The sequence below is a fragment of the Pholis gunnellus genome (assembly GCF_910591455.1).
Source record: "Pholis gunnellus genome assembly, chromosome: 4".
Classification (NCBI taxonomy): domain Eukaryota; kingdom Metazoa; phylum Chordata; class Actinopteri; order Perciformes; family Pholidae; genus Pholis; species Pholis gunnellus.
The window spans coordinates 16,025,362-16,039,832 of NC_136530.1; the positions used below are offsets into that span (position 1 = coordinate 16,025,362).

General features: G+C 42.1%; 1 protein-coding gene across 2 annotated transcripts in view; it reads right to left on the reverse strand.

The window, feature by feature from the left end:
- The window catches only part of cachd1 (cache domain containing 1), a gene marked incomplete at its 5' end in the record, with an annotated part of 75,330 nt that overhangs the window by 25,299 nt on the left and 35,560 nt on the right, over positions 1-14,471 (reverse strand). For both annotated transcript variants that reach the window (XM_079157253.1, XM_079157254.1), the window contains 5 exons: positions 1,774-1,923; positions 2,080-2,296; positions 2,465-2,609; positions 3,910-4,036; positions 9,701-9,807. In XM_079157253.1, the coding sequence (XP_079013379.1) occupies positions 1,774-1,923; positions 2,080-2,296; positions 2,465-2,609; positions 3,910-4,036; positions 9,701-9,807 (746 nt within the window). The remainder of the gene's footprint in view (positions 1-1,773; positions 1,924-2,079; positions 2,297-2,464; positions 2,610-3,909; positions 4,037-9,700; positions 9,808-14,471) is intronic.

A 14,471-nucleotide genomic window follows, 5' to 3' on the forward strand; every position in this document is an offset into this window, starting at 1 on the left:
GAGTCTCCATTTCCACTCTTCTTTCTACGATAGCTTTAATGACCAAAATCATTATTTGATATGAAAAACTACCTCTTATAAAGAGACCCTGTGAGATTTTCTTGAAGCAAACAGTTGTGATTCTCACTAAAATGCAGCAGATGTATCTAAACATATTCAAAAGGAGCATTTTTGTCAATATTTTTTAAACCTGCATTTTGTCGACCCCCCGGTTCAGTAGGTCACACGGAAATAATATAATTTGCCAGAAAAAACATAATATTTTACCTAATACAGGCTACTTCTGTTGCAATTGTGATTAACCTTGCACGGCCTGTCTGCACATCTTTACAACAGCCTGTTATCAGTGCTCGAGGTATCAGTCAGTCATCTACCACTTACTCAATTTGTGAGAAAACTCGCTCGTTAAGATGCAGGGGAGATAACAGACCTAGCGTGAGTGTAATAAAATCTAAAAGTTCTACTTGGTTATATTTCAGTCATCAGCCCACTCCCAAAATCTGCTCAACAAAAGATGAATTAATTAATTGTTTCTGTAGTAGTAAGAGGGATTTTTCTGTATTTTCTGACATTTTATAAAACACTCTATTATAAATAAAGAAAATATAGCTATATGCAAAATACGACCATAATTTGCAGGTAATGATCGACATGTAGGGTAAAAACCATATTCAAGCTAGTCATTCAGCAGGTTATTCAGGCCACCATACACGGTATTGGTGAGGGAGGTGGGCATCTCATAAACACACACACACACACACACACACACACAACTGTGGCTTATACTGCCAAGGGACCGCTGATCTCCTTGAACAATCGTCACTTCACATTTGGCAGGGGATGCAGGGAATAAGACACACACACCCACAGTGGGCCTTTCAGCTGTGTGCAACAGCGACAAAACAAATGTTTTTTTGGTTATGCATTGCTAATAAACTCAGAGGACGATAGATTTCTGCATCCTTTTCATCATGGAGCTCTTTAAACAGCCAAAGGTCCTCTGTCAGTCAAACACAGAGTGAGCAGCACGCCCTTTGAAGTCTCACTCTCTCCTCTCTTAGATGTACCTAATTATCATTCTCAGATGCAAAAATGATTTGTATTAATGGTGGACTAATGCATGCACAGCAGAGGTGTGTGTGTGTGTGTTGCAGAGGGAGGCGGGGATTAGAGGAGGCAGATGGACAGACGAGGACAATAAAAGAGGAAAAGGAAGCATACACACTAACTAACACACACAGGAAAAAAAGCCTTTGAGGTTTCTGAGCACCTCTCTAACCTTCATTCTTCTCTTGAACACATTGTATCAAGAACATAGAGGAAGGATATCTAACATACAGAAACGGCTCCCAGCTGACCAGATACATGTAAAAGCAAGAACAAATAAAATAAAATCTAAAAGAATGTGGAGAATATGTGACTAACACAGCTCCAAAATTGTGTTTAGTGACTTTATTCTTTTAAAGATATGATTTTTCAGCTGGGATGCTATTCTAAAATACCCAAGTAAGTACTTTGTTTAAGTAGAAGTAGGGCCTCTTTGGGTCTTATTTTTCAAAACAATTCTTGGAATTTATTAGATTGTTTTTTTGAGTATTAAAAAACGGGTGAAAATTTGATTAGAAAAATAAATAAATGTGAAACCTCTTGATAATGGTGTTTTAAATTCCATTTGCAGCACAATACTTGGAGTTAACCAATTATTGTTCAGGGAAATCAGCATTCTGTGATCATTTTTTACCTTTGATGAAAAGGTAAATACAAGCGACCTACCGTTCATCAGAGCGTAGGTGAGGATCATGACCGAGTTGTTGAGGTGTCGGTTCTCCTCTCTCACCACACTGAGCGTCGCTCTCTTCTCCTGCTCAGACGACTCTCGGGACGTGATGCCGGACGACAGGTAGATGATCACCATGTCTGTGGCTGATAGAACACAGAAACAAAATCAACACTCATGTCAAGTTATGTCACACGAATTGACGGGTGAGTAGAATATGTTGGAAAGTAATAGCTGGAATTGCTCTCTGAGGCAGCACACGGACACAATCTTACTATGCAGCGTCACAACAAATGTCTTACTGGCACTCTGCTTGCAGAGACTGCTGGTGTTTCGGAGCAGCTGGAAGGCCTTCTGGAAGCCCGCTGCGTGCTGTGTGGCTGCATCTGACGCCTTGATGTTGGAGATGAAGGTGCTCATCTTCCTCTTGGTCTCGCTGGTGGCCGGAGAGAGCAGACTCTTATAGCACTGGTCCAGAGAACAGGAGCGAACCGCCTCTGCCACTGACAAAATGGAGATCTGGAGAGGAGTGATAATGAGATTCATATAAACATGTTAAGTCTTAATAATTCTTTTTATTTTCAAAAATATTTTAGCATATTTGATGCTCTCTGAACTTGCGTTAAACGATGCATTCTTCATAATAAAGCCAGGTCAAAGAGATGAGGTCCAATCCCTTTCACTAACCTTGTCATGTTCATCGACGGCGTTGAGGATGACCAGCGCAGAGTCCCTGGCGATCTGAAGCTGGGTGTCAGTTACAGACGCTCCGTGGTCCACCATCACCACGATGTGTTTAGATTGGGGTCGCACTGCAGACACATACACAGGCCTGGAGGAACACACACAAATACAAATACATGTCGAGATCAGACACGTGTGCATACAACACACACCGTGCCAGCAACTGTAGCGTAATGCTAAAATAAAACAGATTTAAGTGCATTAACTACGGAAACACGTGATGTCGTTTTCTGTGAGCTGAGTAAATGTTAATCGCGTCTCACGTATCTGTTAACTAAACATTACGTCTTTCTCTTTCACCCTTTCCTCATTCGTTGTCTCTCTTGGGTGGCTTTTGACTGCGTGTCTGCACTCAACTGCAGATTTCCCAAGAGAACCTCTTCCCTTTACTGTTATTCTTATTGGAGGTTCAACACTTTCTTCATTTCCCGCTGTCAATGCCGAGGTTATTTATCGAAAACTTTATTTGTGCACAATTTCCTACAACTATATTGGAAACCTTCAAACTTCAAAAGTTATAAAAAGGAGTTTGAATTTTCAGTTAATGCTGATGGGTTTTTGGATTACAAAATACGATTTTAATTGCTTTTTAGGCCTTGCAGGACCACAGTGATATTAAAAAACTAAAGTAAAATAGGCCTGCTGTTGGTATAAAAGTAGGTCTACATCTATTATTTGAGGTATGTTTCCAATATTTGGTGCACGAGTTAATATAGGTACAGGATCAGCTTTGATGGGGTGCAGCGATTAGGGTGGTCAGCGCCTGTGTGTGTGGTCTACTGGACAAGGAGACACTAACACAGGCTGGAGAAGGGGAGTGATGTACTCACAAAGCCTCATTCACACTTGAAGCGAGCCAAGTAACGTCATTTCTCTCATGGCTGTATGCCAGCTCACTGACTTGAACAGCCAGAAGAAAAAAAAAATCCAAAAGACATGACTGAAAATAAAAAAATAAAAGAAGTGAGAGCCAATGCAAAAGAATATAGAAAGAAAAGACGAGAGAGAGAGAGCGAACAGAAACGTCTTTCAGCCGCGGCCACAAGAAAAACCACAACACTAAAGGTGTGAGATTCCAACAGGCTTTAGTGGGACAGAGTTACATTCCTGCCAAGGGCATGTGTGGTCAGGGTGTGTGAGGGCGGCATGCCATCAATATGCCCTCTGGACCACCCCACAGCAACTGACTGACTGACTGAGAAGAGGAGGAGGAAGAGGAGAGGTGGAAGAGGGCAAGAACAAGTTGATGTGGTTTTGACGTCAGCTAGCCCGTTCTGATACTTTGCCACGCGAGTGATATCTGTCAACAAGTTGTGTGTTTGGCAAGAACTTCGAGCTTGATAATTAAAAAGAAAAAGTTAAACAAAAGGAGAAGTTGGTCTTAATACCTGCTGCGGTGCTCGTAACTTCCCTTGCACTGAAACTTGTGTGCAGGGAAGACTGTGAAGATGCCCTCCTCTGAGCTGAAGTACTGCCACTTTATCCCCGGGTTGGACTTCAGGTTGTCTGCCAATACTGTAGAGGGAAGAGACAGACAGGGAACAGCAAACATGTTAAAAAAAGAGGGAAGGACAAAGGGGACAAGGGAGTGAGAAACGGGGAGGAGAGAGATCAAGGAAGGAAAACCAAAGTTGAAAAGGCAGGATGGAAGGGAAGGAAGTGAAACATGTGAGTAAGTAAGGAATTCAGTTCTTTTGAGAGTTTCTTTTTATTAAGATGTATCCTTTAATGTCACAACGTCTTTAAGGAGGGAGACCTTACAAGTTCAGGGGTTAATTAAAGGGGTTTAGGGACTGTATTTACTATGATGGTAAAGGCATGACCCGCCCTACTCTGCCTCTGATTGGCTACAGTGATATTCTTACTTAAACCCGAACTAATCTCACTCCTCATGCCTAAACCTAACAAACCCAACCAACAAAGGCAACGAGTACTAGCCAAACCAAGTCATGACTTCGCCACCCAAAGAACTAAAAGTTTGGGTACTGTACAGACATTAGTTGTAACTGACCATTACGTTGTTGATCCAAAATCTAAGCCAATCAGCTCTTAGATCAGGGGGATGCCAAGCATTTCCCATCATGCCCTGCCGTTTTGCAGTCGGTAGAGAGCAACTGCGGCTGCCTTGATCTTGGAGGTTACAGTTGCATATTAACTAACCAGCATGCATTGTGTGGCGATCGATTCTGTGCAGGCCTGGCTCTTGAACAAGCCTATTTTAAACTCATGTGCATGCTAACTTTTTCAACTTGTCTACTTTCCATCTGATAAACAGTTGTTTTCTGTTATTGGCCTCTTCCCAACTAATTCAAATCTATGCAAACCTGCCTATTCAGGCATGACGAGGAGTTGAATGCTCTGCCTTTCTAACTGGACTGAAGTATACACATGTAAAGGAATTTCCCCACCTCTCATGGAATAAATGAACTCGATGACGAACGCTTCAACTACTGCGAAGTAAATAGTACATTTCTTTAATTTACCGAAAAAATAATAATAATCTGTGTGTCATTACTGCGACTGCAGGGCGAGCTGAAATAACAGCCTTGACTGCAACCTCTGCAGAGACACTGGCAGCATATTTGCTCAAAACTAACAGACAGATTTTTTTTTACTAGGTCACAGAGTCAACAGTATCTTCACAGAGATCCCATCACAAAGCCAGCAACTTCCTTTCCGCTCACTGCAACACAAAACGGCCTTTCACAAAGAGACGGGGGGAGGAGGGAGATAGAGAGACACAAATAGAAACTTTGGGCCCTTTACAGGCAAAAACAGAGACAGAGAGGGAGGAAACAGAGCATAGCCATCAGTAGGCTTTATTAAAGTTACACAACACTATAATGCAGCCGTTAAATAAATTCATTTCTTAAAAAACACAGACAAGCAGACCAACATGGCAAATCCTCTAGCAGCATACCAAATGAACGAATACTATGAATATAGATTAACAAGCTAGCCGGATCTTTTCAGGATGCAAAGCAGATATTAGGCCGAAACAATTCAAAAACTCCAGACTAAGGGCTATGAAAGTCTTTGCTTGGATCCCACACAAGGCTACTAATCGTTTCTGGCTAGAAATTAATCAATAACATTCAGTCCAAAATAATATTTTTCTAAGACAAAGTTTGTTTGATTTAGCCAGGTATTACTGTACAACATCTAATTTCTTATGACGAATGAATATTCATTGTGGTTTCTGCAGGTCATTGGCAGCTGTGCACATTCACCAACTATTTTGCCATTTAGCTGACTATTTGTTATTACTCGGGTGGAGGTTTCCACAGAAGGGTAGAGTTTCAATACCTTGTTAATTAAGTCTATGGTCTTTGCTAGACATGCTAACCGCCATTCATGCATAACATCTGAGTCTTAATAGTCTCAAAATGTGGACTTTGGCTTGTGATCACATTGAATTAATCACCTGCTAACGAGAACCGAGTTCAAAACTTACTTACAAAACTAACGAGTTTCAAACTTTTCCAACCTCCCAGCAATACTACGAGCCAAAGGCAATTCAATTTTCTATGGTAGGGGTGGAAAATCACATGTCAAATATTCAACTAATGCTAAAACCCAAAACAAATAAAAAATATACACAAATAGATAAATTACAGAAAAGCTGAACCCGTCCTACTGTCAAACATTATAAAAGCATCAAAATGCACCTCTGACTGTACTTGGCAAAGACATTACATCTCTGAGACACTGTTGGTTCTTGCGCCCCACTGTCGCCCGTCAAACATCATCCCTGCCCAGTCACTCCATCCATCTCTGAGGCTCATATAAACAGGAAACACTCAGTTGTGTTGACAGTGGAAGAAGGACTGTGTATACATCTGACAGGCTACAGTGCTCCACTCTGCCATCAGTGTTTACATCTTCCCAGAAACAGATGGACAAGCCAAGAAATAGGACCCAAACGACGCCCATTTCCTACAACCTTAATACTACTCACAGTGCCACTTGTATCTACTAGCTCCCTCACTCCTCCATTTAAATTTAGGGAACAGACATGATGTTCTTAATAACCTATATTATTAATGAGTCAAGCCGTTTAATCAATATTTTACTGAAAGCATCATTTTGTTACATATTTCTGTTTCCTCCATGAATGACAAAAATCAAGTCTACAAACATGTTATAGCAACTCTGCGAGGTTATACTTTGGCACAGCAGCGCTTTGAGCTAAATGCTAATCATTAGCATAGCTAATGGGGATGTCAATGGTTCTGCTAATATTTGGTCAAAAAACAAAGCATTGGACAAACTCAAATTTGGACCCAACAATGGCGCTACAGCACTAGAGTTGTTATGATCTATCCTATGGGGAACATGAATGTCATGGAAATCCATCCGGTAGTTGTTCAGATATTTGACTCAATATCGGCATGAACCCCACGCTGCCACTACAAGGATTTCTCCTGCGGGGACCGCGCATTGGTGTGAACAATTTCACAGCAATCCGTAGTTAAAATATTCTAGTCTGGTCGACAGCGGTCGTCCTTGCTCTCCATGGAGACCCGGCATTAGCGTGGCTTATAGACAAACAAATTGATTATACCTACATGATTGTGAGCATTTGCATGCCTTTGTGGTGCTACATTTTCACTCTCATCACATGGGTTTTCAGAATATAAATGAGGCCCTGTACAGCTTACACAACATGAGCACGATACTTTTGCTGGTTTGAGTTCTGTCAACTTGATGCAAATGAAGGCCTTGCAGCACGACTTCAGCCAGTCTTCAGACTGGACAAAGAATTATTAGGATAAAAGGTCACACACGACAAAGAACTTGGCATTGGTGAATGCAAGTCAGTGTGTTGAGTGGTAATCCAATTTAAAGTCGACATTTTAGAAGTTAGAATGCACCGAAATGGATGAAGCAGGAGGGAAGGAAGGCTGCAAAAAGGGAAAAATGGATGAAAGGGGAAAAAAATGGAAGAAAGAAGATGCACCAAACTAGTCCTCTAATCACACAGCACTCTGCCGCCAGTCATCTCTCATCTACTTGTCTTTTCACTCCCACCTGCTGCTATCACTACTGATGTCTCCCACATCCACTACCTCTCTCCTATCTCCCCCCTTCCTCCCCTCTAGAAAAAAGTAAAATTGAAGATGAGAGGAAAGAAGATGGAAAGAATACAATGCGGTCTTGATACAATTACTCTATTTCAATCAGCGCCCAGCCCTCCTTTCTTCCCCTTCATTCATCATTCTCTCCCTCTCAATTATCCCTCCCTCTCTCTCACCCGCTTCCCCCTTCCTTCCCCTCTGTAGCCGCTTGTTTAGACTGGGCTGAGACAAATGGGAGAGAATGAATGCGCTGGGAACGTGGGGGTCAAGGAGGGCCGAGTGTGAGGGACAGGGAGAGGAGAGGGGTAACTTGAACTCGCCGTGACTGGCTCGCAAGGAAAATAACACCCAGCCGATGGTGACTCGTTATGAATGGCCGTCATTATGAATGGTTGGCAGAGAGAGGAGCAGACTCTGGAAAAAAGGGGTGGGGGCAGTAGAACAACTGAAGGACAGAAGAAGAACAAATGATGTTGGAAGCTTCCTGTAAAAAAGGGAAGGAAGAGGGGGGCTGGTGTAATACCCAGGGTGTAAAGGAGGTGAAATTATTCACATAAACTAGTTTGTATCAACTGTCCTCCAAACACATCCAGGCAAAAGTGCTGATCTGTTACCAATGGACAAACCTGAAGGCAGGACGAAAAACTTGGAATCATGGAGAGATGCAATTAACCGTAGAAATGGGGATAACGGCACACACTTTCAGATTATACAAGTATTCAGATGGAGCCACGCAGTTTCTGACGTCTGTAAAGTGTGGGGAGGGAGGAGGTTTCAGGAGCTGTTTAATGATCCGACAAGCACTTAATGTGAAGGATACTGACGTCTTTAATTAAACAGTCTCTCCAAGATGTTGCAGAGTTTATTTGGGATAATTACGCCCAAAATGATTCAATTTGCAACAATTTGATGTTATTTTACAATATACTGCAGTAAGTAAGATAGCCATGAATTCAGTCTACAAGATCATTTCAGTGCTTTCTAGAAATATTTGGGGGGTTTAGAAAACGCACACTTACTCACAAATCTTACAGAGATGGCTTTAGGTTGAATTATTACCATCATGCAATCACAAATTCCTGGGGGGGGATGTGTGCTGGACTGAAACTGGACGTTTGAGAGACACAAGGAAAGTGAGTTCAATATTCCGGGAAATGCAGCCCATAAGTGTGATGAATGCATGTGGTACAGCTGGATTTGTCTTCTGTGGAAGCAGCGGGGGGACACCGTTAACCAAGTGATGGCATCAGAACAGAAGAACGCACAGGGGAAAGTAGGCCTTTGCCTGGTTTTTAGTGAATTTGGTCCATTTCTTCCTAATCAAAACGCAGACTGACATATGTGCTGCAGACACATGTGGGTTTTACATTCGGATATTCTGCTCATGCAATCTGGAGCCTCAATAAAGGTGTAGTGGGAGCAATGAGAACACCATTAAACTGATTTGCATTGCTCTCTGTTGGATGACTTGTGAGGACGCTGTTGAGGTTACATGTAGGGACCATGATGACAGACATGAATGCGCCGCAACTGATGCCATTTCTATTTGAGGTGAAGTGAGGCCTGAAACAGGGTGGTAAAAACACACACTACCTGAAAACAGTCGCAGAGTTCAAAGTCAAACAAAGTGAATTTGATCTCCGGCTGTGAAAAACATTTTTAAATCAAACCAGATGAAAAACAGTGGAGAGACAGAAAGAGAAGAAAGCGCGAGTGAGGGAGCACAGGACGGACTGTAAAAGCTGAAGACACGCACAGCTAATTATTTCCATCTCAGATCACCGTCCTCTCCTTTTAATGTTTCAGAAGATAAGAAGAACAGAAAAGATAATACAACTTCTTAATTAAAATCTGGTTCCTATGGCAATTGCTGATCAATTATTCAACATTTTGGCGTGGAGTCCACCACGGAAACAAATTAAGTCTCAAGTTTTCATGGTTAAAGCTTTGTGTGTCCATGTTTCATTTGTTAAACCAGGTCAGTGTGTATGTTAGCAAATTGTCCTGTCATTTGGTGTGTGTGTGTGTGTGTGTGTGTGTGTGTGTGTGTGTGTGTGTGTGTGTGTGTGTGTGTGTGTGTGTGTGTGTGTGTCTAACAAACCTGAGTTGAGGTCCCGTCCAGGGTTGAACGCTCGGCTGTTGACGTTGGGGGAAAGTCTGTCACAGCAGATGGTCTTGGAGACATTGGTATTGAAGTTTCCATCAAACCTAAATACACACAAACAGGCAACATTTGAGAAATATTTAGAGCGTGTCGGACTGGGTGGAGCAGCTCTGATTTTTCTCTCCGCACTAACAGATTTACTACTCCACAGCTTAACTTCCAATAAAACCTAACTCACAGCTTTGCCAATACCTCTGACTTTATGGTAATGTTCACGTTTTATGGTAAATAAAAAGCTTTTGACTGAGATCTACATGCTTTCCACAAATAGTAAAGAAATCGATGTGAAGCCATGAAGTTAATGCAACTACATGAAACATCTGTTGAAACTAATAGCCCCTACTTGTTTCATCTGAGCTGAATTGTATTGCCGGCTTTGTCTGTTGCCCAGACCTCACATTAAATCAGGACTAATTGGCTAGTGAATAACATTTTCCACGGAAAACTACTTAAATTCTGCTTTTCTCCCAAATAAGTAAATACAGAGTTCCCTGAATACATCTGAATGTGATTGTAGGAAGGGCTGCCCGCTTAATTTGAACCTCAGAACTTGTATTATCGGTCTCTGTCGTTTCCAAATCTTTGGAAATCATTTTGGGCGTCAAGCGACAACTTCAGGTCAGCTGGATATGAGACACTTCACTCTTTTTATAAATGTGTGCATCACTGTGCCCAGCAATGGAGAAAGTCATCTTATACAAATGTCATGTCTTCTTTTGTAATATGTAGCAAATACATTCATCTAAATAAAAATCAGAAAAACTAGGTTATCGACACAAATGTATCACAAATCCTGTCGTTGAAAACTGTCCCTGCATCACATCGTATACTGCAGTTTGTTAACGGCATATTACATTTGTGCCATAGCCTATTCTTTTGGGTAGTCCCCTAAAAAAAAATACACAAAAACACAAGCACACAACTGTATCTTTGGTGTGATTGTTAATGTAATTTGGCCCCAAACCGCTACATTTTTTAAATACGCTCCTCCTCTCGTGCACTAAACAAAGTGACTGTCAGCAGCAAAAGATGTGACCCAGTAATGCAGTGTTGTCCTTGAGCATGCTCACACACCCACGTGTGTGTAAGGGATCAAAATATTTGACCGTGTTGCCATCAGTACGTCTTTAACACATTTTTTTATGAACATCTTCCATTTGTTTTGGTGATAAGCAACAGCGTAAATCTCTGAGGTATTTGTACGCGTGTGTGTTGATGGTGACGCCTTGTTTCCAGAGCTCGTATCTCGAGAGTTAAGAGCTTAGTTAAGAGTTAAAAGAGGAGGTATGCAGAGGAGCAGCCTGTTCTGCACTGCACCAAGCCTGGGTGCTTTGATCCTTCCATCCCTCCAACTACCCCCCCCCCCCCCCCCCCCCCTTTTCTGGCTCAGCAACATACAGACACACATGTGCCCACATAAACACACCACACACACACACACACACACACACACACACACACACACACACACACACACGCGCGCTACACACTCTTTGGCTCCCTGTGCTTGCAGACCTGGCCCTGGCCCGGTTTGACTGACAGGTGCTGTGATGTACAGGCTGCGTTTGAACTTCACTCATTTAGAGTCCCATAAGGCCAAAGTCATTACTATTCTGCTTCAACTCACTTTGCATAGAAACGGTGGGCAAGGCGCTCAGCATAAATGTGTGCCAGATAAAAAATACATTTGCAGCCACTTTGAATTCCACATCAAAAACACATAAGAGAACAAGCGAGAGAGAGAGAGACAGAGCGAGAGAGAGAGGAAGAGCGAGAGCGAGAGAGAAATGAGGGGAGGAGGGCTTCGACTGTGATCAAACATTTTAATGAGGGCGAAAAAAAAAATCAGTTTTGCAATCAGACACAAGCCCCAACAACAGCACAAGCTCGATTTGATTTACAGAATATAAGTCCATGTATGTTCCAAACTGAATGCATGGTGCTTTAAATAATTCCTCCATTGAATATGCATATTAATAATGTATTGTTGGAATGCTTGCTTGATTACCATACCACCCACAAGGAGTTCTTCTCTATGCAGCAATTAGAAAAAGATCCTGAGGACAATTCAACTGACAGAAAGCACCAGTATAGGGACAGTGAGCTTCCGTCAGGAAGATTCAAACTCAAATGTATTGGTGTTTCTAAATTTTGGCTGAAACTTTTCTTTGCTTTTAACACAGAATAGAACTGAAACACAATGCATCAGGGTGTTGCAAAGTCTCTGTTTTTCTTCACACCGGGGAAAAGACATGACGCCTACCGTCTTATAGCACAGAGTGAACCAGGCAGACACCTCTAAATAAGGCAGCGCCTGCCGTGTTCAGCAGTGACTCGGCATAAAACCCATTATATTAAGATGGACCCTGCTGCAAGAACCACGTATATCCACAGAGGAGGTAATCATACGGCATTCAAAAAGCCTACCGAGTACAATTACCTTGAAGAGGCTTGCCGTTGTGCGAGCTCCAACGGCAGGAGTAACGCTCTAATGTGTTTCCAATCCCTCAGTGAACAGCAGCGGTGAATCAGGCAACATGCTCGCAGGAGAATGGAGAGTGCTTTAAGAAAGCTCTATCTAAAGAGATTTCATTGTGATATCAATATGTAGAGTGCATTTTGAAAACCTGTTTGGTACCCAGCAGCTACTTTCACAAGAACGGAGGAAAACGCTGCAGTGGATTATAATCCTGTGCTCTTTTTTTGGCATTGCATTGACCGCATTACACAGAGAGAGTTGTTTTTAATATTTTAGCCTTCCTCGTGTGTGTGTAAAACTAGTGTTTTAAAGGTCTTAAATATTGTATCTAAAAGCAACTGTCCTGAATGCATTAGACTGTACAGCTGTACATAAAATCAACTAATAACTCAGTGACGAAAATGATGAACGTGGGAAAAATACTGCCTACAGAAATGCCACAATAGTGGCAAAGAGAACGTCACTGAAGGAATGCTTGTTGCTAAAAGATATCTGCCTCAAAGCATTACACAGGGATTGTATACGACGAGCTGAATCTGATTCCCTCCTTCATTTAGACCCTCACACTGCTGTGCTGTCCATTAACCTACTACTACGGAACGCAGAAGAGGGGATCAACTGGGATCGGAGTTATCACAAAAGGCGGAATGCAAACTGGGCCAACGGGACCGGAGCCCAGGGGCCTCTGACAGCGGGCCCCTCGGTGCTGGCTGTCCTGAGGGTGATCCTTGAACTCGAAGGCTTTTAGGCATCGTAAATGTACCACAATGCAGAATAAGTAAGGAATGCTATGGGGGCTTCTGGCTGCCGGATGATCTGGAGAATGAGCCCCTTTTGTTGTACAAGTGTTTCAAAAACACTCAGGTTACTAACAGTAACAATATGATGACTGCGGTCGTTTAGATACAAGTCTGCATGGGTGTGCGAGTACTGGAAACGGGCCAGATAGTGGAGACCCAAAGCCCTCCTCACTGCTTGAACTATCCTTGAATATCAGCAGAGGAGGCGAGGAAGGAAAATCAAAAGGGGCGGGAAGATGAAGAGGAAGTGAGTTTATCAAGAAAAAGAGAATGAATGAATGTAAAGTTTAAGAGTGGAACAAAGAGAAAAAAGAAAAGATTGATATTAACAGAGGACAGAGAGAAAAATGATGTACACCTGTTAAAGTCACTTAAACAAACCCCCTCCCCACCTGTCTGGGGTTTTGCCATCTCCTTCTCTAATGCGCAAACACAGGTATCATCATCGTGCTGACTGAGCAACCAGAAGATCAGATTGATCTGAAGCGCGAACTCTTGAGTAGCTGCTCACTGGTGCCATATATATATATATATATATATATATATATATATATATATATATATATAAATATATACTCTTGATCTGGACTGTAAATCTGCCAGATGGCTCAGATGGTGAGAATTCCTCTTCAGAAACATGAGCTCTGCATTAGCGCTATGTTGTCCTTACTCTTGATGTTTCATTTACGAGTGACGGTGTTGGACATTCTGCAATATCATCCCTCATATGATATTATGTTACCTGGTGTCCTGCCCAATCCCATGCAGTGTGTATACAACTTGTAGTTGAAAAAACCTGCAATTAATACATTGAATGTTAGGGATCATAGATCTGTTTTGTGATACGAATAGGAGACCTGTTTACACAACGCGTAGTTGAAAGCTTCCTGAAACTTTTTAGTGTAAAACAAAAACATTAGATATTTAAATTCTTGGGTAAAACCAAACAACTTTACATGGATTGGACAAAGATATGATTTTTTAGATCTTCCCATGAGAAGAAAACCCTTTTCAAACACAAGTATTCTCTATCTTCTGTGCCTGTGGTATTGGAAAGTCAAATCCCGATTTCATGAAGATGAATAACTATTTGTCACAGATAGAAGCAAGGCTGCAAAAAGTACTTCTTGAAATGGGTCGGGACACAGTACAGGAGATAGTGATGGACATGGACTTTACGTGAATCGGCACCATCAGGAGAACGTGGACAATAAAAGGATGGATTGCCGTGAAACCATTAACAGCATCATCACCTCATTACACGGAGTCATGTGTAAACCTTTGCCTACTTTTGGATTGAGGTTTAACAGGCTGCAGGTCAAAACACTGTGATGCAGATAGAGCAGCCCGGCCACCATGTTGCGTTTCCCTGCAACCCTTATCTTCCTCTATCGTGGTGAGACACTTTGCGTCTCTTCAGGATCATATG